At 32.4% G+C, this 26,538-nt stretch overlaps 2 protein-coding genes across 2 annotated transcripts in view; both read left to right on the top strand.

The window, feature by feature from the left end:
* The window catches only part of LOC127733824 (uncharacterized), a 131,146-nt gene that overhangs the window by 86,178 nt on the left and 18,430 nt on the right, over window positions 1–26,538 (top strand). The window lies entirely within an intron of this gene.
* Window positions 10,300–26,538, top strand: part of LOC127733818 (MAU2 chromatid cohesion factor homolog) — a 34,669-nt gene continuing 18,430 nt past the window's right edge. Inside the window, exons 1-10 of the mRNA XM_052243209.1 lie at window positions 10,300–10,561; window positions 12,086–12,103; window positions 14,331–14,396; window positions 15,424–15,519; window positions 18,877–18,999; window positions 19,298–19,453; window positions 20,668–20,743; window positions 24,576–24,649; window positions 25,139–25,229; window positions 25,943–26,046. Coding sequence (XP_052099169.1) covers window positions 10,325–10,561; window positions 12,086–12,103; window positions 14,331–14,396; window positions 15,424–15,519; window positions 18,877–18,999; window positions 19,298–19,453; window positions 20,668–20,743; window positions 24,576–24,649; window positions 25,139–25,229; window positions 25,943–26,046 — 1,041 coding nt within the window. The 5' untranslated portion in view covers window positions 10,300–10,324. The remainder of the gene's footprint in view (window positions 10,562–12,085; window positions 12,104–14,330; window positions 14,397–15,423; window positions 15,520–18,876; window positions 19,000–19,297; window positions 19,454–20,667; window positions 20,744–24,575; window positions 24,650–25,138; window positions 25,230–25,942; window positions 26,047–26,538) is intronic.

The raw sequence follows: 26,538 nt of genomic DNA on the forward strand, positions 1-26,538 counted from the left end.
ATTTCCTATCTCAGCACAGTAGAGACTGAATGATATCTATGAAAAATTATCTCTAGAAACTAAGGGGGCACGTGCCGTTGTCAATGAAATTAACAACGTCGTCATAGGTAAAATAGCGATAAACAGATTATCATTGGTCATCTCAACTCAATTGCTTTTCTCACTTTCGCCGTACCGGCTCAAGCGAGAAAATCAATCTCGTTGACATGACCAACGATAATCTATAATTATATATTATGTTTCTCCTTAAAGACCCGGTAATAATAGTATAAACTGTTTTAGTGTATACGTAATAAACTTTTTATGCGGAAAAGGAAATTAAAAGTCTACAAAATATATAGGCGGAAATGTAATAAGTTCTCTGAAATAGGGGTGATCAGGTTTTGTGTAATGTCAATTTGAAAATGGGGTTTTCGATTTCAAAACTTTAAATTCAGTAATTTTTGCGTGCCTTTACTTTTGAGAATTTTGAACAGTTTATAAAACAAGAGAGATTAATTACTGCGTTTTAGAGAATGCTGCATTCAAATAAAGCTATCAAAATTTATGTTGCGAGTTTACTTTTGGTGAAACCTATCCCGTCGCAATTTTTGCATCATAGACACGTGCAAAAATTTCTAAATTAACAGTACTTTCATTTAAATATCAAATATTCGAAATTTCAAAAGGATTTTAACATTTTCGAATTTTGATATTACTAGTAAATTTTAAAAATTAAAAAAAAAACCATCAGTAAACACTTTTTTTCGCATTTTCTTTTAAGTTTTAGATCTCATCAATGTTCGAGTTTGAGATGTCGTTGATGGAACGGAACTGTATGTTTGAGCTAGAGATGTCGTTGATGGAACGGAACTACTGTATGTTTGAGCTAGAGATGTCGTTGATGGATCAGAACTACTGTATGTTTGAGCTAGAGATGTCGTTGATGGATCGGAACTACTGTATCATTATGTTTGAGCTAGAGATGTCGTTGATGGATCGGAACTACTGTATGTTTGAGCTAGGAATGTCGTTGATGGATCGGAACTACTGTATGTTTGAGCTAGAGATGTCGTTGAAGGAACGGAACACCTGTATGTTTGAGCTAGAGATGTTGTTGATGGATCGGAACTACTGTATGTTTGAGCTAGAGATGTCGTTGATGGAGCGGAACTACTGTATGTTTGGGCTAGAGATGTCGTTGATGGATCAGAACTACTGTATGTTCGAGCTAGAGATGTCGTTGATGGAACGGAACTACTGTATGTTCGAGCTAGAGATGTCGTTGATGGAACGGAATTACTGTATGTTTGAGCTACAGATGTCGTTGATGGATCAGAACTACTGTATGTTTGAGCTAGAGATGTTGTTAATGGAACGGAACTACTGTATGTTTGAGCTAGATATGTCGTTGATGGAACGGAACTACTGTATCATTATGTTTGAGCTAGAGATGTCGTTGATGGAACGGAACTACTGTATGTTTGAGATAGGAATGTCGTTGATGGATCGGAACTACTGTATGTTCGAGCTAAAGATGTCGTTGATGGAACGGAACTACTGTATGTTCGAGCTAGAGATGTCGTTATAGGAACAGAACTGTATGTTTGAGCTAGGAATGTCGTTGATGGAACGGAACTACTGTATGTTCGAGCTAGAGATGTTGTTGATGGATCGGAACTACTGTATGTTTGAGCTAGAGATGTTGTTGATGGATCGGAATTACTGTATGTTCGAGCTAGAGATGTCGTTGATGGATCGGAACTACTGTATGTTTGAGCTAGAGATGTCGTTGATGGAACGGAACTGTATGTTTGAGCTAGGAATGTCTTTGATGGATCGGAACTACTGTATGTTTGAGCTAGAGATGTCGTTGATGGATCGGAACTACTGCATGTTTGAGCTAGATCTAGAGATGTCGTTGATAGATCGGAACTACTGTATGTTTGAGCTAGAGATGTCGTTGATGGAACGGAACTGTATGTTTGAGCTAGTGATGTCGATGATAGAACGGAACGGATTGTTTTATCTATGTGTTGGTCATTCGGGTTGGTCAGCTTGTGAGCGGTGCTTCGCCACTACAGGTTTATCATGTTTCTGCTTAAAGACCTGGTAACGAAACATTTAACATATATTTATAAACCAAACTAATGATAAGTATGTCATCTGCATCAAAAACAGTATGGTCAATACATCCAAAACAGTCTGGTCAATATCATACTTCTCACTTGCTACCGTTTATTTATATGTCGCGCGTTGGAGCTCAGAAAACGGGACTCGGCTCTGAGAGGTTTGATTTTAATCAGACTGCGTCCAAAAGTATGTCTCCGTTCGAATTCAAATAAAATCCTTTTTGTTTTATGCAGGAAAATTGACAAAACAACTACTTGCGCAATTACTGTACAAACGCTTGGCCAAATTCATAAAATACCTTGCATATGCATTTCAAGTTCCTTGTAAATTTGTACTGTAGTGCTGATCCGGGTGAATAAAAGGGAACAGAAATTCAGTCAATTTTAGGAGGTTAAACAACAAAGGCAGTATTAAAAATTGAACAATTTTTATGTAAGTCAAAAACAGTAAAACAAAAATGTAAATAAAACCAAAAACAAAAGCTCGGACAACAGTTGATATTCTCAGAGAACAGCTCACTCCAGCTGTTATCTGTACCACTGTTTCAAGTCATATGATACTTCAAATCTCACAAAAAAGTTGAATATTTTTTATATACTTGAGCGTTACAGCCATTGTAAGTGTGGAATTGTATAGTTTCAAGGAGCTTTAAACCTCATCGTTTATTACACGTATCTCAACTTCTAACCACAGAAAGAGCCGACACAACGTAATCAAGTGAAAGAGTCATAATATCTGCAAGCCGAAAGCAGGCCCGTTTTATATTGCACTTAAAGGTATTAAAGGTTTATAAGACTTAATATATATTTGTTGTTTAAAAGCACATAAGCATAGTTATCAAAAATAAATAAATTATTGTTTAAAAGCACAAAAGTAGAACTATTGAAAAATAAATAAATTTAATGATTTTTGGTCCTCAAAACTAAAATCAACAGTAGATCCAAAACTGCACTACATGATCCTACGTGTTAAACAAATCGGGACGTCTATGGGGTAATTTTTATATCCTTAACTATACCATTTCGTATTAGAAAGAGGAAATCCGATGCATAGTTTTGAAATCTGTAAACCAAAAACTGCATCAAAATTTAAGGGAAAAAAAGTCGGTATACCTTCAAAATTTAGAAATTTTCAGTCCCATTTTACAATGAAAAATAAAACTCGTTTAAATAAGTACTTTAATATCTGCGTTGTAAATACCACCCACATCAAACTTTACAAAGGGGAAGAATAATGTAAGTGTTACGGAATTCCATGTATTCACTACTATAGTTTCATAGGATGTGCATAAACTTTCACTACGTGATATATACAACAAATCACAGTCACTTATGTATGATTTTTTTTTATATATATATACCTTAATATACATAGATGCTTTATTAAGGTATATATATATATCAGCAGGGTTTAAGAACATCTGTTGTTCGACCTGTTAGTCAAATACTTTTTCACTTTTTTGGTCTTTTGGAAAATGTTGTTTGTGCTGTATTTAGACCCCTCTATCAAGAAATTTGTTTTACATGCACACGTATAAAAATTGCGGTTTTTATCCAACGCAAATCATAGGTTTGAACGTTGTGTTGGATAAAAACCGCAATTTTTATACGTGTGCATGCAAAACAAATTTCTTGGTAGAGGGGTCTAAATACAACACCAACAACATTTTCCAAAAGACCAAATGAGTGAAAAAGTATATTTTAACAAAACGCATTTGACTAGCAGGTCGAACAACTGATGTTCTTAAACCCTGCTGACTGCCATTGGCGATTGCCAAATAAACGGATCACAAGATGTAACAAAATAGATCTTATTATTAATATATATATATATATAGGTCTGTTTTTTTCCGAGACAAGTGCTTGTCCAACAAATATAAAAATCCCTGTTTGCCAACCTAAACCCATAAAACATTTTGGATAACAAAGCACAATGCCATTAGTTGTTGAAGAATCCCAGGAAAATTATATCAAACATTGTCGATAAAAGATTTAATTCTATTCATCGTTTTCACAGGGTTTGGATAATTTTTTCTACAATTTTTTGCAGTGAATATTCAATTTTGTATTTTTATACCACATAACCACACTTCTATGCTTGTTTTTTGCGTATGTATCAACTTTGAAATATTCCCTTATATAAGTGGGAGGTTTAGCAAGCTATAAACCAGGTTTAACCCACCATTTTCTTCGGGAAATGCCTGTACCAAGTCAGGAATGTGGCAGTTGTTTTTCACTCGTTCCGTTGATTAATAACGTTTGATTTTGTCAATTTTTATGGCCGTCGTACACAAAACGAAGTGCTCTTTCTTGTTTTTTTTTTTAAATAATTTTTGGGGATTCTCCCTGGTGTTAGTGACAACGGCATTTTGCAAACAGATTTTAGATTATATAGGAGTAAAAATTGAAGAATTTTATATAAAAATATAGGTTAATAAAAAATAACAAAATTTACTAATACGACCTGCAGGAACTTATCACAACATCTAAATTTATGAAAACTTTTGGGGACTTTTCAAATAGATTCAGTAAAATAACTAATTTTCACATTTTTATGATGTGTAATTCTAATTCTTGCCCTTTGGCTTGGCATTTTTGTACAGTGAAAATTTCCCAAAAACTATTGAAAAAGCGCAAAAAAGAGTTCTTCGTTTTGTGTACGATGACTTAGCTAGTTCTAGAGCTTCTAGATACATGTATAGCTAACGTGATTTTTTTGCAGATCTATCAGAAGAATAAGAACTATGACATTAGAATATATAAAAAAGAAGATGTGGTATGATTGCCAATGAGACAACTCTCCACAAGAGACCAAATGACACAGAATTTAACAACTATAGGTTACCGTACGGCCTTCAACAATGAGCAAAGCCTATACCGCATAGTCAGCTATAAAAGGCCCCGAAATGACAAATGTAAAACAATTCAAACGAGAAAACTAACGGCCTGATTTATGTACAAAGTAATGAACGAAAAACAAATATGTAACACAGCAACAAACGACAACCACTGAATTACAGGCTCCTGACTTGGGACAGTTACATACAGAATGTGGCGGGGTTAAACAGTTTGAAGGCGCCAACCCTCCCCTTAACCTGGGACAGTGGTGTAACAGTACAACATAAGAACAAACTTAACTCATCAGATGGATACAAATAGAAATACATCTAACAAGAACACAGAGTGGACGTGGACGGGTACTTGTACATCCAAACAACAAAAAGACATTAAGTACAGATTTGAGAGTACTCTCAGTTACTGACAGCTAGTTCAAAGCCAACAACAACTAATAAAACAATCATGCATCTTAGACTAAATTAGCAATCAGTACACATCCAACATCCAATGAATTTAGTTTAAAGACGTCATAAATAGTCAAAGAAAAACATGACCGTGTGCAATGCCAAGATACAGGTATCGACAGATTGTAAAGCCATGAATGTGCATATGTATATGGGTCATTATAAAAAAACATGCAAATTTCGATGAAGTAATATTTGGAAAAACGATGTCATTGTTTAAAACATTTAAATGTGTCCCTCTATTCTATAGTATGGTAGCAACTATTTTCAGAAATATGCAATGGGAAAAATGAAGGGTTCCTTCAATTTTAACAATTTCAGGTCATCCTTTTTATAGAATCGTGTCAATGGTGTTACCAATTTAAAACATGCATTTAGGTACTAAATATTATTGTTAAACATCAAACAACTGTTCCAATTTGTTGTTAAGGTTTAAATTATTACTTATTGACATTATTCCTCTAGCTATACATTCTTTTTAAACATAAATTTCAGAATACATAGTCGTAAAAAAGTTGGCTGTCCTAATTATGGCTGTTGTAAATACTAAAAAATACACTAAAATTGAATATATGTATAATGTATAAGATGAAATGATAAGAATATGCTTAATCCTTCGTATACAACCTAAAAACGCTTTCCTTTATGAATAAAAATTAAAAAAGTATCGCATTTTTATCTAGTAACACCACTGACTCTTCAGTAACTCCAATGACACAAAAGTATCACCATTGACAACACATTTCAAATTTTACTTTTATTAAGTACTGAACACAAAACAGAGAACACTGAACAAAAGAAAAAGAAGAAAAAAATAATTCTTAGGCTTAAAAATCTCAAATTATATAACATAATATCAATAACTAAAAATGTCAGTAGTGTTACTAAATAGTGTCATTGGTGTATCAGCATACACCAGTTTTTGAAAACTTTGTATATGTAATACATGATAATGTTAAAACATTGTTAAATAAGTATTGTTTGTTATAAATAATATGATGTTTCGCTTGTTAAACATGAAAGAAACACCAAAAAATGCGGATTGTCATAATATATTCAGTGGTGTTACTAAGCTGGTCAATGGTGTTATTTTATTAAAATGGTCTCACCATTGACAGTAACACCATTGATTTTCAGGTGTATTTTAGTTACAAAATAAGGGCTCCATTCCCCTATTTTATATGGTGTTCCTGGTGCATGTTTCTACAATCAATATATTTCATAATTCAAAGTTCAGGAATTTAAAAAAAAAAATGATTTTTATAAGGGTACACCATGGACACTTTTAATATTTTTTTACTAAATTTTCAACATAAATGTTTGTTTTCTTTTGCATAACATGCTTACAGGTAACATTGCTAAGGGAGAAACTATTGTAAATGCTGAAATATTGAGAAAGATAACTCTTACCCTACCAATTTGTCTTTTGGTTACACCATTGACTTAAAAAATGAGACTTTTCCTTTTGGTTAAATTTTTTATTATAAAACCAACATACACCTTCCAAATCATTAAAAAAATGTTTGTATGTATCAAATGCAATAAAAAGTGATAATTTCTTATAACAAATGATATGAATAATAGCCCTATTTCAGGTCTGAAGGGATTTATAGTAAACATAACAACAGTTGATTCTGGCTATATTCAAGGGTTTGAGAAAAAATTAGGAATGTTTTTATAAAATTTCATACTGTAAACTGTGTATAGTGTATCACAAAACATTCATATCTTTCATATGCAATAGTTATTTTGATACATTTTGATATAGTTTCATGTCTTTTGACTTGAAAAGACCAAATAACATAGTTTTGCATGTTTTTTTGATAATGACCCATATACTATTTAGTTTGATTTTAATTTACTGATAACAAAATCAATATTAATACCAATAAAAACAATATTCAAAGATCTAATTACAGTGTTGCCGGAATTTGCAACCTTTTAGAATAAGTTTAGTTAAAGGGTCGATACGTTTACCAGGATCGTTTCTAAGTTTCCGGGCTCGGCAAACAACATCTCCGTAAAAATGAGGATGTGCTATATACCGTTTGAAACAAGTTTTCTACAGGTACAACCAAACTTCAAAACCAAATCTTTATATCTATATGGAAGAATTTAGTAAAGGTTTTAAGTAATTGTGGTAACGAAATCCCTGACTTAATAATTTACCAGTAATACGGTACATAGATTACGTTCATTAAAATCCAAAACGTCACAACAGACACGGGCATAGCGAACGAGTTGTGATATATAAACACCGTAAGATGGTGCCAAAGAAACATCACCATCCAAAAAAAAGGAAAATTAACAATAAGGAACGAAAAATGGTCCCTTTTGTCGTAAATTTTAGTGTATAGTTTCCCGTGTAAAACTGAAATATCTAAATATAGGAAAGGACAGTTATTACCGTTTATATTTGATTTATTTAAAGTAAGTTCCTTTGGGTAAATATCGGCAGTATATTTAGAAAATTCTTGATTATTTAACGAAAAAATATCATCAAGATAACGGTAAGTGTTGTTGAATTTATCAATTAAATGCAATTTAGACGGGTCTTTACTGAGTCTGGTCATAAACTGTGATTCATAACAGTACAAGAACAAGTCTGCTATTAAAGGGGCGCAATTGGTGCCCAGAGAAATACCTACAACCTGTCGATAAACTTTATTGCCGAAACATACATAAAAATTATCAAGGAGAAAATTAAGAGCTTCAATCATCTCACCACACCTCCAGTAAGTATATCTAGCATATTTACCTTTCTCATTAGAGAAGAAGGCTTTAAATGAGTTGCAGCAAATATGTTTGCATTCAGATTTACCATACGACCATTTAATTAAATAGGAAAACTTTTGTTTGATAAGATTGTTTAGAAGTGTAGTGTTAAGAGTTGAAAAGTCAAAACTGTCAATAGAATCAAAAGGACCATCAAAAACACGTAATTTATCTAAAACATCCAAAGAATTTTTTACTCTCCAAAAATAGTTAATTCCACTATTTTCATATATTTTATTACAAAAGTTAATGATAAGTTCTTTGATAGTAGTTAAGGAACTAGTTAAGAGCAGTGAAAGATTAGTTGTAGAACACTTACTCGAGGACGAGATGAAACGATATTTTACTGTTTTTTTGTGTAGTTTAGGTAACCAATACATAGCAGGGACCTTCAAATGTTCAGAAGAGGCCTTAAGCTGTGATGTGGTTATGATATGTTTGTTAACTATATGACTCTCTGTGGAGCGCACGGACTTGAATGTAGATGAATTTAAAATTTCATTATTAAGAACGTCCTTGTAGTATTTACGGCATACCACCACCACATTGTTGGTTGCTTTGTCAGCCGGTACAAACACAAAAACGCTTTGATAGTATTTGAAGTTTGTTTTTTATTCTAGAAATAAGCGTATTATGTACTCTTTTGTCTATTTCTGAATTATTTTCAAAATGTGATATTCGAATATCCACAACATTCATACATTTATTTAAATAAGAATCAAGAGAGTTTTTATCAGATTTTTCCCGTTTACGCCAATTTTTACAGTGCGATGAAAGAGCGTCTTTTGTGACCTGACGACACTGTTTCCGATCTATTTCAGATGGAGGACGATATTTTGGTCCTTTTTTCAAAAAGTGTTGAACCTCTCGGTCTTGAACGATATTGAGGTCCCCCGTAATAACATGGCCATAGGGATCGTATCTAAAATTCGACGATTTACAGTTTCAAGTTAGAGGAGTATTATTTTCTACACGACGTCTGATGTTACTGACGTATAATTAGAAATTTTAAGAAGTTTATAAAAACAAAGATAGCGCCCGTATGTTGACAAGATTTGGTATCTATTAAAGATCATAAATGGTTCGGGAATTAAAATATACAGGATTGTGCCTCAAATTAAAACATAAAAAAAATCGTTAAAATCTACTACAGCTACACTGTGGAACAGTTTTTTAAAGTAATTTCAGGAGTGAAAATAGTTTTTTACTTTCTAAGAGTTAAATACAGTCAGGCCTGAAACTGAATGCCGGTTTGGATTGAATTATTCTCACTTTTCTGGCTTGAGGTAATGTTCATAATTCTTGCAATTGGCTGGTCGTTGATTTAGCTGTTTTTAAATTTTCTTTTTTAATATGCCTAAATGATAACTGCAGATGTACGTTCATGCTGTATCTTATTTTTGGTTCCTCTTTTATTCTAAATTTTCAATGTAACGCATGCCACGCTGTGACTGCTGTATGTGTTATTTAGTCTACTTGTTAAATTGTGAATATGATGTATGTATGTGCAATTGTTTTAATTTTAGTTATACTTTATCAGAATAATATATATTTTGAATATATATATATATATATTTCTCTGGTTTTATATATTCGGACAAAATATAATTAATTGTTTTTATGCACTCCAAATCAACATGAATATAATTTTCGTATCAGGCTGTCTTCCTCTTTCATATGATCATATCAGAGTGTCTGAATATAAGGAATAGTGTATTTATATGACATATCAATATGTAAATTTGTATTCTATCATATATGTTTATATCATTATACGCAATAGGTCTGCACAAGGATTTGTATAGTAAGACTACTACAATTCCTTGGTTTTCACCTGTTAATTTATTGTAAATGAGTTTGTGCCAAAAAAAAATTGTATTTGTATTTTTTCTGGATGTAAACTTTGATAATTTTTAAATCTTAATTTTGTTACCATCGATTTACTTGAGAGGAATATATTTGAAACGGTTATCAGGTAGTAAACTGCTTACTGACGTTTTTGTTAAAACCAACCTATGCTAGGTTTTCCGGAAATTTACCCAAGACTTTCTCCTGTTATGTTTAGTATATTAAAATGTTTCTCGGTCGCTTTCCTTATCAGAACGTGAAAAGTCTCGAGGCACCTGGATATTTATTATGAAAATGGCGTCTAGTGCGAATACAGAAGCTTGTTATGTTGCACTTCTAGGTTTAGCAGAGAATTTCAGGACATCAAACCCCCCAAATATAAAACTTTGTATACATTGTTTACAAAGTATTCTCACACTACAGTTAGCCCCGAAAGTAGAAACCAGGACACGTGTCCAATTGGGCAATATCTTAATTGCACATACAAAAAATACTGACCTGGCAATTTCAAACCTGGAAAAGGCGGTAAATATTATATTTATTACGTTGAACATGAGTCACAAAACTAAAAAGAAATAATTATATGCAACTGTTTTTGTAGTTATTAACAGTTGTTTTTGTCAGGAAATGCAGTGAAAAGGGCCACATCTCAGCAGCATGAACATAAGTGCAGCCTTCAACAATGAGCAAAACCCATACCTCATAGCAAGTAATAAACACTACATTATACTGATTTGTTTATAACATTAAACATACAAACCTACCATGAGGCACGAAATGGTATACATACAAATCTTTCATGAGGTACAAAATGGTATACACACAAATCTTCCATGAGGTACAAAATGGTATACATATAAATCTTCCATACGGTACAAAATGGCGCACATCAATGAGACAGTTTTGACCAAGAAATGAAACACATATAAATCTTCCATGAGGTATGAAATGGCATACATAGAAATTCTCAATGAGGCACAATATGGCATACATATAAGCTTCTATGATGTCGGAATGGTATGCCTACAAATCTTCCATGAGGTTCGAAATGGTATACATTTATGTACATGTAAATCTTCCATAATGTACAAAATGGCGCACACCAATGAGACAGTTTTTACCAAGAAATGAAACACATATAAATTTTCCATGAGGTACGAAATGGTATACATACATGTACAAATCTTCCATGAGGTACGAAATGGTATACATAATAATTTTCCATGAGGTACAAAATGGTATATATGTAAATATTCCATGAGGTATGAAATGGTCAAGGTACAAAATGGTCAGGGTATGAAATGGTTTTTGTCAGGGTACGAAAAGGGGGGTGGTACGAAATGGCTATGATTCACACCACTCTGTATAATGTTATGACAACACAGCTGTTCCTCAACAGGTTGATTTAATACCTCAACAAACTGTTAAAGAATTATGCATATAATATTAAATATAAATAAAAGTAGATGTACAATATAGGTTGACAAATAACAGACTTGGAGGTCTTCAATGTTGTAGCCTGTACACCTTGAGTACAGTAGGTTGTAGATTCCATCCCCACAGGGATCTAACTATATAATTGAATATTGGTATTTGTAGCTTCTCCGCTAAGAATGCTGCATTAAGGAGTAAGAGTAAAGACTGGTCGGCCAAGAGTCAAAATGAGGCGTCTGTGTAGGGTGACTTGTCTTCCTTCAAACTGTTACATTTTGACCTAGCGAATTTTAAATCTGGCCCTGGTTGTTGGTCTAGTACCAATCAGGGTATATTTACATTCACATCAACACTGTTTTTCCTGAATATGCATTTAACTTGCCACTAGACACTACACAGCCATCCATCAAATGAAGGGTAAATATTCTACACACAAGGGCATATTTATTGTTAATATGGGAATTTTCTTTAATAAGTAAAATTTTTGAAGACATCAAAGCTACTAGTACATGTAAACTGATTTTTTCCAGATGAATATGAATACTACTTTTTTAAATGATTATTTTATTGAAAATTAATATGCATATACTTATTGAGTTTTTTTTTCCATTGCAGTGGGAATTAGCATGCAACGTATCCTTTCTGATATTTTTATGATATATACATTGAATTAAGAGTAAGAAATCTAGATTTAAAAAGTACATGTTTTTGTGCATATTCAGTGTACATTGTGTAATGTGATCTGAAAAGGCCAGTGTGTTAATTTAAGAAAAGCAATCTAGGCCATTAATTGAATTGTAAAAAGGGAACTTACACATGCAATGCTTGACTTAAATGGGAAAAAGGCACTTAAACATGAGAACTTAGCTGGAAAAAAAGCACCTTAGGGATTATGTATTGTATGATTGGAAATGGGCACCTTATGGTGTTAAACAATTTAAGGGATAAAAATCATCTCATTTGTCAATTACCTACATGTTCATGTAATACAAATGGAAATTTTTCTGATACATGATGTACTAAACTACTATTTTTTATGTACACTAGAAAATTATTCTTTTGTTGAATGTGGTTTCAATGATATACAATATTTTGCACCTTTTACATTTTTACCTTACTTAAAATTAGATTTATTCACATTTTCTTGTTTAACTTAAATAGCATCATCACAGATGGTCTAGATCTGCATTCATTGTTGTTCAGTGACTTATATTTATTTTCATTTAAACTGCAAATTGTTTTTTATCTTTTTTGGGGGAAATTCTATTCATTCAAGGATCATTGTGAAGTAAATTTGCATTAAATTCATGCATAATGAATATTTTGGACTAGATTTAATAAGAATAGTAAGGCAAGTTACTTATGTTTGACACCCTGGCTGTCAAGTGTAACCCTTTACATGTTAAAATTGGCTCCTCTGAATTTTGCTGACAAGTAAAAAGGGTTCAGGGTGTCAAATAAAAAGATGGGTTGAGTGTTTTCAGAAAAGTATTTAGCTGGAACTCTGATATTGTCATATCACAATGTAAATTATACTTGTACTGATGTATCAATAAATATGTAGACAATGACTGTCATACCTAACCCTTATCAAGGCTAATCATGGATATTGTTTGATAACAGCAATATATAACTACTGTGGATTCATTTATTGTCGAAAAAGCGAGACATAGCAATCCTACATTCCGTCAACGGCGGCGGCCACAAATATACTATCTGTGGTTAAAGTTTTTGAAATTTTGATAACTTTCTTAAACTATCCTGGATTTCTACCTGAACAGAAGCTTGTTTTTTATCATAAGATAGTATCCAGAAGTAAATTTTGTAAAAAAAAAAAATTTCCTGTTTTTCCGTATTTTACTTATACCATGTATACATGGACTTAGTTTTTCTGCCAGGAAACATTACATTCACTCTGTGGTTAAAGTTTTTAAAGTTTTAATAACTTTCTTAAACTATCCTGGATTTGTACCAAACATGAACAGAAGTTTGTTTATGATCAAAAGCTAGTATCTAGAAGGAAATTTTTATTAAAATTTTGTACTTGTTTATCCATATTTTACTTATAAATGGACTTAGTTTTTTTCTTCCAGTTAACATTACATACAGTCTGCAGTTAAATTTTTTAAAACATTTATTAGATTCCTAAACTATCCTGGAATTTTACCAAACTTGGACAGAAGCTTCTTACAATAAAAAAATTGTATCGAGAGGAATATTTTTATTAAATTTTTTTCCTCATCTCATTTTTGTTGAGCCTGCGATTAACAGCAAAAGTAGGCGAGACACTGGGTTCTGCAGAACCCTTACAAATTTTTTTTATGGGTACCAATTTTCATGGATTGATGAAATTATGTAATTTCATGAATATTTGATTTCATGGTTTTTGTCAAAGTCTGCATTCAATTCTACAGAAAATTTGTAGTTCATTGAATATCTGAATTCGTGGTTCACCCATATCAACGAAATCCACAAAAATTAGTATCAAACAAATAATAAGGACTCCACAGTAACTTTTAGCTGGTATGATAAACCTAAAGCTACTTTGATAGCAGTAAACTATTACGTTTTTTAATCATACATGGTGAAGAGTAAGCCTGTTTTATGTAATGAAAGAGATGCAATTACATGTAGCTATTCATGTATCTATGGCTAAAAATAGACATTAAGTCATTTCTGGGCTTTAAGGTTAGGAAAGCAATGATTACATTATAGGCCCTAGTCTTAAACCAATATTTTTATTGATTCAAATATCTTGTCTTGAACATGTTCAAAATTATTTTTCTCTTTTTTTTTAAAATTTTTTACGAGAAATGTGCTTATCAGTTTATAAATATGAATTTCTTTAACAACATAACAGACTAGAGATGTAGACGATGTTAAATTTGAGTCAGCAAGTGTCTTAGCACAGATATATGAACAACAGGTAAGTCTAGAGAAGTCTTAATATTTTAATATTTGATATAAACTTGATATTTAGTCTATATATGTACATCTTGCCATACAATACACTGATGATTCTCAACCAACAGGAGCCTACACATGTATGTCCACTGTATAGATTGGACAAGGTTTTAATTACCAAAGTTTTGAAAATCAAATGCTCTGTTTTTTTACCATGCTCAAATAAGGATGGAAGAGTAAAACCAATCTGACTAGTGATCCCCCCTCCTATATTTACAACCAGCAAGAAATGTTTCCCTAAAGTTATAGCACCACATTTATAAAGCATTCTATTATAAAATGTTTTTAGATAGCACAATGGAAAAAAAAATATATAACCTTTAGCATATTTAGTGTTATGTTTAAAAAAGTTTCAAAACAGAAGCTATGTTTGGATAAAGATTTATAATGTCTTTCAAATGTGATTTTAATATATATCCTAAGTAGAACTTATTCTTTTCTTTAGAAAGATCTGCCTCAGTGGTCTTAAATGGGTTTGATCCTCATGCGAGTCAAACCAAAGACTTTGAAATAGGTATTTGCTACATCTCAATAAGCTCACAGCAATTAAGAGTAATATAAAAGGCGGCTCGGCTAGGAGTCGAAATAAGAACAAAAACTGCTTTACAAGGAGTCAGAATGATGAGTCAGGGTAGGGTAACATGTCTTCCTGCAGACTGAACAATCACATTAAAAATATGACACAGTATGTATGACTAGTGCAAAGCTGGGCTCATATGCATATTATCACATTAACATGATCTTGTCCTAAAATGTTATATCTACCAATGGATGTCAAACACTAACCCATCCATCCTTCAGAAAGGTTATTGCTAAGATGTTGTACTTACTTGGTAGTTTGATAAATTACAGCATATTTGACAATGATAAAAAAATTAATATAGGATTACCGGTAGGTTCTTTTTCACTCATTCATAATCATAATAGATTGTTTTTTTCTATGATTTTTAAATTTTTGAAGATTTAATATGTTACAATTTCTGATTCAGACTCAATATGAATTGGCTAAGCCATTGTTACAGACTGCACTGGATATGTCACAGCAGTCACCATACTGGCATTGTAGAATACTCTTCCAGCTGTCTGTAAGTAACAAATGTTAGAACCATTGTGGTGTTTACTTCATGCTATGAGAGATTAAATAATTTTCTCTTCCCTATCAGCTACAGTTACTTGAAAGGAAAAATTCACTCATCCCAACCAGCTACAGCTACTGGAAAGGAATAATTTACTGCTCCCCATCAGCTACAGTTACTTCAAAGGAATAATTTACTCATTCCCATAACCCTTTTGGATTATAGCTCTTCATCTTTTTAATAAGCTTTGGATTTTCAAATTTTTGTTTCGAGCATCACTGAAAGGCATTTAGTGTCAAAATGCGCATCTGCTGCAGAAAAATTGGTACCTTTAATGTTACTACATTTGCTTGAAAGGAATAATTTACTCATCCCCATCAGCTACAGTTACTGGAAAGGAATAATTTACTCATCCCCATCAGCTACAGTTACTTAAAAGGAATAATTTACTCATCCCCATCAGCTACAGTTACTTAAAAGGAATAATTTACTCATCCCCATCAGCTACAGTTACTGGAAAGGAATAATTTACTCATCCCCATCAGCTACAGTTACTTAAAAGGAATAATTTACTCATCCCCATCAGCTACAGTTACTTAATAGGAATAGTTTACTCATCCCCATCAGCTACAGTTACTTAAAAGGAATAATTTACTCATCCCCATCAGCTACAGTTACTGAAAAGGAATAATTTACTCATCCCCATCAGCTACAGTTACTGGAAAGGAATAACTTACTCATCCCCATCAGCTACAGTTACTGGAAAGGAATAATTTACTCATCCCCATCAGCTGCAGTTACTGGAAAGGAATAATTTACTCATCCCCATCAGCTACAGTTACTTAAAAGGAATAATTTACTCATCCCCATCAGCTACAGTTACTTAAAAGGAATAATTTACTCATCCCTATCAGCTACAGTTACTGAAAAGGAATAATTTACTCATCCCCATCAGCTACAGTTACTGGAAAGGAATAACTTACTCATCCCCCATCAGCTGCAGTTACTGGAAAGGAATAATTTACTCATCCCCATCAGCTGCAGTTACTGGAAAGGAATAATTTACTCATCCCCATCAGCTACAGTTACTTAAAAGGAATAGTTTACTCATCACCATCAGCTGCAGTTCCTGGAAAAGTAGTGTAGGAATAATGCGGAATAAAAATTGTTATAAACGTCAATGTCAATGAAATTAATGGATAAAAACGATTGTGGTTTACATGTACATCAATGAGACAATAACCTCAAGAGCCAAATAACCAAAAGGTATCTACAGCTCGACATGCATTCTTCAACAAAAGACAGGTGTCTGTACAAAATGTCAAGCTCTAAATTGCCTCATTTGAAAAAAAAAGCCATGATAATTACGATACTGACAAGATAGAATTTACTGATAGGGATCCATATGGGTGGTCTACATGTACAGATCCAAGGATATGGTAAACCTGGGGCAATCTAATTTCCTCGACCTACATACATGTATGAACATGCTATGGAATTATATGAATGTAAAGATAAAGGCATCACATCTATCAATCATGAGGTCTGTCCGTTTGAAATACATGTAGCGCATGGCATATTTTAGTTTTAGGGAATGCCCTCAATTAGTAGTACAATAAATCACTTTTAGAATAACTAACAGCTTGAATAAAGAAAGATTATATGAAAATTCTATGAAAAATATGATTACAGAGCTCCAGATAAGCTGCGTATTTGCATGATCACGCAATACAAATAATTAAAAACCCAATGCAATTGCCCATTGCAGGGTTCAAAAACCCAATTAATTCAAAGGAAAACCCAATTATATGCCAAAACCATGAGTTCTTAATGTTTTTATTCACTATCGTTTGCGTTATTTACCCTTATCTGATTACAGTCGTCGCGTAAATCTATTTTTATAATATTTATAATTGGAAATGTCCTTTCGTTCTAAAAATAGAGCCCTGCATCAAGTAGCCGAAATGGGTCCCTGTTGGAATTTTCCGTTGCTCAAAAGGTACATGTGTTTATGAAAACATTTCGATCTTCTCGGCGTTTATCCAATTAGCGTTTGTCTTGTTGTCATATTTTTTTCGAATTGCTCGGGATTTATCATAACATACAATGAATTAAAACGAAAGTAAATATCCGATAAAAATATTGAATAGAAGCATGTTTTCAGCTTCTTTTTGATACTTTAGGGAAAGTTATTATGATGATAACAAGACCCGTTTGCGTACCTTAACAAGAACATTGCTAGAACGATAAACACAGGGTTTTGTGAAGAACGAAATCAGTTGGAAAAAGTGAAAGGCCAAATCAATTATGACATGATATATGTAGTTGGAAAGCAGCAGAAACCAAAAGTTCTAATCAGCTGGGACAACTTAACCCAGATTTATGTAAATTAAATTAAACAAAAACATTCAAGTATAATTTTAGTTTATATATTATTTTTTTCATTTTAGTTGATGAGTGAAAACACATATCTGTTTTTTACGTCAATGCATCTTGACACTTTCTTTGTTTTGGTCTTATTGTTCTGTATGCTTATGATAGTTGTCTTATTGGCAAGTGCAGTTTAACATTGTCATTTATTTATTTGATGTTGCAGAATTATTTGTAAATTTAACTCTGTAAATTTAAGTTGAATGTGGTCTCCATCATTAAACCTATAAACCTGGTCAAGGTTTTGGGGTATATCTTAAATCTGGGAACTACTTATTATTTTTATTAAAAAGTAGATCTGGCAAATAGGTGAAAGGACTGGCAAAACTTTCTTACAGCACCTAAATTTCACATATATTACATAAAAATCTAAACACTTAGCCACGCCTACCCCAACTAAACTGTAGGGTGATCATATGGGATCTAGAAAGGTAATTAGTAACTGTCCAACTAGTGACACCAGCTGCAGTTTATATAAGTTGTGAGAAAATACAAAACTGGCAGAACGTTTAAAATCGGACACAAATTAAACGTACAATTGCTCGTCAGTAAATAAACCAAATAAAACAGCTAGCATATATACAAAGAAAGAAACATATTTAAGATGGAAAAACATCTGCATGGGGTTGATATAATGTGATTATAACATGCCTAAACATTCAATATTGTGTTGATGAAAAAACCCAATACATTAAGGAGCTTGGTGGTGAAAAACCCAATTTGATATTTGCTTGATGAGTGAATTGGAATTGATAATGCAATTAAAAAACTTTATCACCCAATTACATAAAAAAATGGTGGGTAAAAACCCCAATTTGTGAATTCTTATCTGGAGCTCTGTGATTAGGTGCAGAAATATTTGATACTTTGTGGTAGGATAGTTTATCATTTTATGATTTTACAGTTATAAAAAATTCTCTCATTTCTTTATTTTAGCAATTACATGCTATAGAAAGAGACTTCCCTTCAGCAGTACGACTATTGACATCAGGAATTGAAGTGGCAGGGAAGTCTAGATCAGAATATACAAAACTGTTGTTCCTGCTCAGCAGAGGAATGGTAATATTCTACTGTTGTGTCTGTTAAAATTTGAAACTTGATGATGGGTCAAGTGACAATAAAATTAAATTTGCCTGAGTAGTCAAGAATTAGATATATTCATGTTATTGAATCCAATCAATGTTTTAGTGAAAAAGATGTCATACCCAATGTGAAAGGAAGCATACTTATCAATGTACTTTTGTACATGTAACTTCATTCAGTCATGTCTTAGTTTGCAAATTATATTGTACAAAAAATTTAAATAAAAATATAGCTATATAAAAATCTGTTTTAAACTATCTTGTTATCTTGACAGCTTCTGCTGATAGACAAGAAGACTGGTGATGTCCATGAAACACTTACAACAGTCAGTTCATTGATAGAAACTTATAATGGACCCACAATACAGAAAGAATCTCTAAAAGTCTTCTTCCTTATATTACAAGTTTGCCATTATCTAATGGCTGGTCAGGTAAGATCATACAAACAGATACAGAACTTTCCTTACAAATGTTTAATCAAATTTTATTAACCAGTTTAGTGCATTATGTATGAAACTGCCCCTTCATTAATAAAAGCAAAACTGATCCTTACAAACAAACGGCATTAATACAGGGCCATTATGATAAAACAGGGCCGTTATGAAAAAACAGGGCCATTATGAAATAAACAGGGGCATTATGAATAATCAGGGCTATTACGGATTTTAGTTGTTATCAATTCAAATGCATTTCTGAGAAAAGAAACATCAAGAAATTGAAAGTTCCAAAGAATCATGAGAATCATGATTTAATCTTATTTGACCCAGTTGTCAAGTTAATAATTACATAATACATTCCATGATGTGTATCAATTCATTTAATTTTGAGTTTTAAAATCCAGAATGAAATCTTGTATTTTGTATGCCATAAATTGCTTTGAATAGGTCAACAATAAAACTATTTTTACATTTACATGTTATTCCATCACATCACTTTAAAAGTTTCTTTTTAATATTGCATTTGGTATAATTATATGTATACAATTTCTCCACAAAAAAAAAACTGATTTGGCTTGTTTAAATATTACACATTGAAGGTTTGGTTAATAAAAGTGTTAAGAAATGGGTGTTTTCATATTGACCCTGTTATTTGTCCTCGTTCAGTAATAATAGCCTTGGAGGCTGTAATGTCCCTTGGCAATGCCTTGTGCCATTACAGGCACTTGACCAATATAACAGACTTTGGACATATAACAGGGACAGTATGAAAACACCCATTAATTAATACTATAATAAAGTTCATATGAGCTGTTCATCATTTGTCTGCAAGATGATATTCTTGATTTCTTATGGTTGCTTTTTTGTGTCTAATTATTGGTTTGTCTATCCATATAAAGAGCAACTTATTTTAAGTGGCATGAAGCATTTCATTAGAATTCTACTACTGTTACCTATTCCATTCTTTGAACAGCTGACAATCACAATTTTAACTCTTGAAAATAAGTAGTAAACAAAGGAAATATTAGTTTCAGGTCAATCTAACAAACATGCAAATTATAATTCATCCTTGTACACTATTCAAGAGTTAAGCTGTAAATAGAGTTTTACATGAAAAAAACATTGCATGTGTGTGTCCTTATATCAAATTGTATTAATTCCTGTATAAAAATAATGAAAAAATTGATACAGATCTAAATTGTTTTTAGGTTAAAAGTGTTAAACCAGCATTGAAGAATTTACAACAAATTATACAGACCATAACACAGTTACATACAGATGAAGGTACCAGTATATCATGATTTAATGTATTTTAAGTATAGGAATTTTGGGTTGCTGTCTCATTGACACATACCTCATACTTTTATACTTAACTTTATTTTGAAAAACACAATATGTTTACATGCTTACCACTTTTGTGGTCTCTTAGTAACAATCTTGCCTCTAGTGTGGTAGGTTGGGGTTTTGATCCATGTCCAGGTCAATCCAGAAGAAATGAAAATTGGTATTTGCTGCTTCTCCTCTAAGCATGCAGTATTTAGTAGTAAGAGCAAAGACTGTTTGGCTCGGAGTCCAAACAATGAATCTGTATGGTGACAGTAAGGTCCAACAGACTGTTACCTTGTGAACATGCATGTTGAAAACCTGTCTTAAGGGTCAAGTGCACTGTGTCTGTCTAGTAAGGTTGCCTATAATTGCTTACATCCACTTCATTTGAACTTTGGTGGATAGTTGTCTCATTGGCAATCATACCATCTCCTTATTGTCCCCTGCGCAAGGGTTGCGAGGATATAGAAATACCGGTTGTCCATCCGTTTGTCCGTACGTCTGTGCATTCGTCCAGTCTTGTTAGCAATTCGTGTACAATTCTTGCCAGATTTTTATGAAACTTATATCATAGGTTTATATCAGTTATGTCTTGGACAAGTTCCAAAATCAGTGCAAATCATTTATTATACGACTGCAAACAAATTTTGCGGTCGTATATTGGTATGACGTTGGCGTCGTTTTCGTCGTCCGGCGGCGTCGTCGTCCGAAGACACATTGGTTTTCGCACTCTAACTATAGTTTAAGTGAATATAACTCTATGAAATTTAACCACAAAAGGAAGATGGGGAATGATTTTGGAGGTTATGGTACCAACAGTTAAGGAATTAGGGGCCAAAAATAAGCATTTTTGTAACTTCCAGACATAACTTGTGTGTTAGTGTATGGATCTCTCTGACATTGTACCACAAGGTTCCATATCACAAAGGGAATGCTGGGATTGATTTTGGGGGTAATTGCCTCCAAATTTTAGGAATTAGGGGCCAAAAAGGGGCAAAAAACAAGCATTTTTCTAGTTTCATGACAATAACTTGTGTGTAAGTGTATGGATCTTTATGAAATTGTACTACAAGGTTCCATATCACAAAGGGAAAGCTGGAATTGAGTTTGGGGGTAATTGCCCAAAATGTTTAGGAATTTGGGGCCAAAAAGGGGCCAAAAATAAGCATTTTTCTAGTTTCCAGACAATAACTTGTGTTCAAAAGTGTATGGATCTCTCTGAAATTGTACTGCAAGGTACCATACCACAAAGGGAAGGCTAGGATTGATTTTGGGGGTAATTGCCTCAAAATTTTAGGAATTAGGGGCCAGAAAAGGGGTAAAAAACAAGCATTTTTCTAGTTTTAAGTTCTTGGACCACATTCATTCTGTGTCAGAAACCTATGCTGTGTCAAATATTTAATTACAATCCAAATACAGTGCTGTATCAAGCTTGAATGTTGTGTCCATACTTGCCCCAACTGTTCAGGGTTCGACCTCTGCGGTCGTATCAAGCTACGCCCCAGTGGAGCATTTTATTTTTAAAAGTGTAATGCCCCTTGGAAACATTAATTACATGGAAAATTGCATTGTTAGCACTCTCATTTGTACAATTCTTGCCAGATTTTTATGAAACTTATATCATAGGTTTATATTAGCTATGTCTTGGGCGAGTTCGAAAATCAGTGCTGATCAATTATTTTTTGAAAGAGTTATGCCCCTTGGAAACATCAATTATATGGAAAATTGCATTGTTAGTGATCTCATGTTTATAATTCTTGCAAGAATTTTATGAAACTTAAATCATAGGTAAATCACTGATTTTCGAAATTGTCAAAGATATTAGCAATGTCTTTGACAATTTCGAAAATCAGTGATGATCAATATTTTCTAAAAGAGTTATGTCCCTTGGAAATAATAATTATATGGAAAGTTGCCTTATGAGTGCTCTAATGTGTACAACTCTTGCCAGATTTGTATGAAATTTATATTATAGGATTATATCGTCAATGTCTTTGACGAGTTCAAAAATCAGTGCCGATCAATAATTTTTAAAAGAGTTTGGCCCCTTTGGAAGTATTAATTATATGGAAATTACATTGTCAGCGTTCTCAAGAGTACAATTGTGGCCAAAATTTTATGAAACTTATATCATAGATTTATATCAGCAATGTCTTTGACACTTTTGAAAATAAGTGCTGATCAAATATTTATGGCCCTGCAACAAAGTTGTCAGGGTCATATAGTTTTACCCTTGTCTGTCATTCCGTCATTCCGCAACAAACCATTATACACAATTTTTGTCTAAACGCCTTCAGATATTGGGCTGATTTTTGGTATGTGAGTTAACCATGATGAGGTACAGATCAAGTTTAAGTTTCGTTTTTCTCTGCTAATTTTTGCCGAAATTATGGGCTTTAGACTTTGACAAATTGTTGAAAATCACAGTTATACAGACTTTTTTTCTAAACGCCTTCAGATATTGGGCTGATGTTTAGTATGTGAGTTAACCATGATGAGTTACAGATCAAGTTTAAGTTTTGTTCCGCTTTACTAATTTTTGCTGAAATTGCGGACTTTGGACTTTGATAGATAGCTTGAAATTTAACTACTCAATGATTAAGGAAATTTTTCATCAAACTAGTATTGGTCTTGAGAGCTAGATACTATCCATGCATGTTTGTGTCCACATGTGTTGTTGAAAGTGCAGATTTTTCAACTTTTTGAGACCTGGCCATTCGTGTTGTTCGAACACATCTAGTTTTAAAGAGTTATGCCCCTTGGAAATATTAATTATAATGGAAATTACATAGCATTTGCTCTGAAGCCTGCATTTCTCTAAGATAATAATTAAAAGTTTTATAGAACAAAAAAAAAGTGCTTTTTTAGTTATTGCCCTTGTACCTTGGATAGATAAAATATGTGCAACGCGGGGGACATTGGAACATGTGCTTGGCTTCAAATGCATGTTATATTTGACTTTAAACACCAATCTATCATCATACTGTGCTTATATAAAGTAAAAGGTTCTCTCTCATTGCATGCTAAAGTCTATTTCTTTTTTTAAATATTTTTTTTTTAATTTTTGACTTATTTTGTGAATAATGCACATCTTTGATTATAAGGAATACAGTGTTCTCCCCAGTATTTTCAAATAGCACCTTGGGATTTGAAATAGAACTGTTTCCCTTAACTTACATAGTTATAATACATTCCATTATAAATCTTTGGAGTTAAAACAATTATAATAAATATAGCAACCTGGTACCATGGTGCTATAATGCCTGGTGGAAAATGCTGTTAATATGCAGCATAGTTTACATACAAACATCCTTCAAAATTCAAAAAAAAATATTGAAAACTTATAAAGTTCACTTTATAAATTTTGAAGGAATAGTAGTAAATGAAGAAAATTAATTTTACAACTTGAAAAAATAAATATTTTTTGGCTTTGAACAAACCCTTTTTATTTTATCATTGAAACAACACCAATTTAAAAATGCAAGCTTTTTTATCACAAACGTAGATAATATTCTCAAATAGATAAAATTGTTTAATTTAACAGCTATTGTAGAATCATTGAAATATCATCTTTTCTGACCTCCTGGTGGTACTTTAACATGAGACCTGAAAGTCAAGCTTAAACAAAATCTGGATATTTGGTTATTATCTTAATATCAAACATTGAGCAATTTAATAGATATGCTAAAACAAACATTTTGTTGTAGATTTCACAGAATGAAATGATGCATCAATTTTGAAATAATCAAGGACATTTTTGTTACTTAATTCAACCTATATTTGTTTACAGAACCAGATTCCTCCAACCCAGTAGACTTATTCCAATGGTTACCTATAGAACATATGTGTGTATTAGTATATTTGGTGAGTATTTAAACATGTTGGATGTTCATGTTTTAAGAAAACTATGGGCTTTTTAGATTATGATGAAACAGACCTGCCAACTTGCCTGATTCATTAGGGATTTCCCCAGTAGAGGGATTTCCCCAGTAGAGGGATTTCCCCAGTAGAGGGATTTGCCTGACACTTGAAATACTCCAATTTATAAACTGAATACCTGAAAATTGTCATTCAAGGAAGTTAAAATAGAATGCAAGCACACACATACTCATTCAAAGCCATAGAACATTATATTAAATATACTTTAGGCATGTATAAGAGATACATAAGGTCATGCTGTGCTTTAATTCCACATGGAGATTCTATTTTTTAAGAAATAATGGGGTTTTGTACTTGAAAAAGTACAATGGTTAAAACTTGCATAATTCTTTTTAAATGTTTCCAAATGCATATTTGGAAGATTTAGATTTATACCTGAATGTATATATTTACATGTATATGATTGTGTTATAGGTAACAGTAATGCATTCTATGCAGGCTGGTTACATGGATAAGGTACAGAAATACACCGATAAAGCTCTCATGCAGATAGAAAAACTCAAAAGTAAGATGATGCAGAATGAATTATTTAGAAAAAAATATTCATACCTGTTACATTGTTTAGTTACATGAGAAAGTTAAGAATTTAGTTTCCATAATGTTAGTTTATATTTTGGCAACATTTTTTATATTAAATGATACATAAACATGAATATTATATATATCAAGTTTGCAAATGTTAATATCATATATTAAGTTTAAGTGAACCAGTTCATATTTGACTTAAGTCAATATCCTAGATGGTATGCATGGCTGTTTTAAGTAAAATTAAACGTCCTTACTTATGGTTCCCCTTTGTATGATTATAAGATACTTCTATTTGATGGACACAACATAATCAGAACAATTTACTACACATGAGTTTAACTAGCTTTGTATGTTCTCATGGTCATATCTTATAAATTAAAATTACAATTGTTTATGATCAAAATGATCAATTCTGACTAATTGTTAAATTTCCAACAGTTTTTTGTTCATCTGGACAAAACTTAATAAAAAAACACCATGATATTTTCTTATGATTGCATTTCAGCTTTTGTACAGGGATATTTGTCATGCTCCCCTTGGCGTATAACAATAATGATAAAGATGAGAATACAGTTATCCTAGAAATTTCTAAATGCTGATATTTCCAGTACATTTTTGAATTGAAAATCTTTTGTTTATAGCAAAATACAATATTAACTTAACATACATGTAACTTGTTTTACTTTACAGTGTTGGATGCTCACCCTATTCTGTCTTCCTTTCAACTTATGTTATTAGAACATATAATAATGTGTAGACTGATCATGGGTAACAAGACTGTTGCCATACAAGAGGTAAGCCAATATGAGTACGGTACAAAAGAAAAATATGATACTGCCACATTTTGACCTACAGTATTATAGAGTCTGTTACTAGTGTTACATTTCAGGATGTCAATACAAGATTGATTGATTGCTGTTTGCTTAATGTTTAGTTGCAAATATTCATGCAAATTCAAGACAAGAAGTCAGTGAACAAGTAATTTTCATGTTGTGTTTTGTTTACCGTTTTGACCTCAGAAGGGCAGTGAAAAGTAAAATCACAAAAATACTGAACTCCAAGGAAAATTCAATCTGAAAGATCCTAATCACATGGCAAATTCAAATGACAAAACACATCAAACGAATGGACAACATGTCTACCGCAAAAGTTGGGAAAATTAAACACTTATGAAAATTAACCAAAATACTGCATTGTTATTTCTTCTTTTCAAATTATGCCTCTCAATCTTAGTACATTGAAAACAAATAAGAATTAATCAAAGCGCGAATGTGCTGTAAAGGCAG

The sequence above is a fragment of the Mytilus californianus genome, unplaced genomic scaffold (genome assembly GCF_021869535.1).
Source record: "Mytilus californianus isolate M0D057914Y unplaced genomic scaffold, xbMytCali1.0.p SCAF_3, whole genome shotgun sequence".
Taxonomy (NCBI): Eukaryota; Metazoa; Mollusca; class Bivalvia; order Mytilida; family Mytilidae; genus Mytilus; species Mytilus californianus.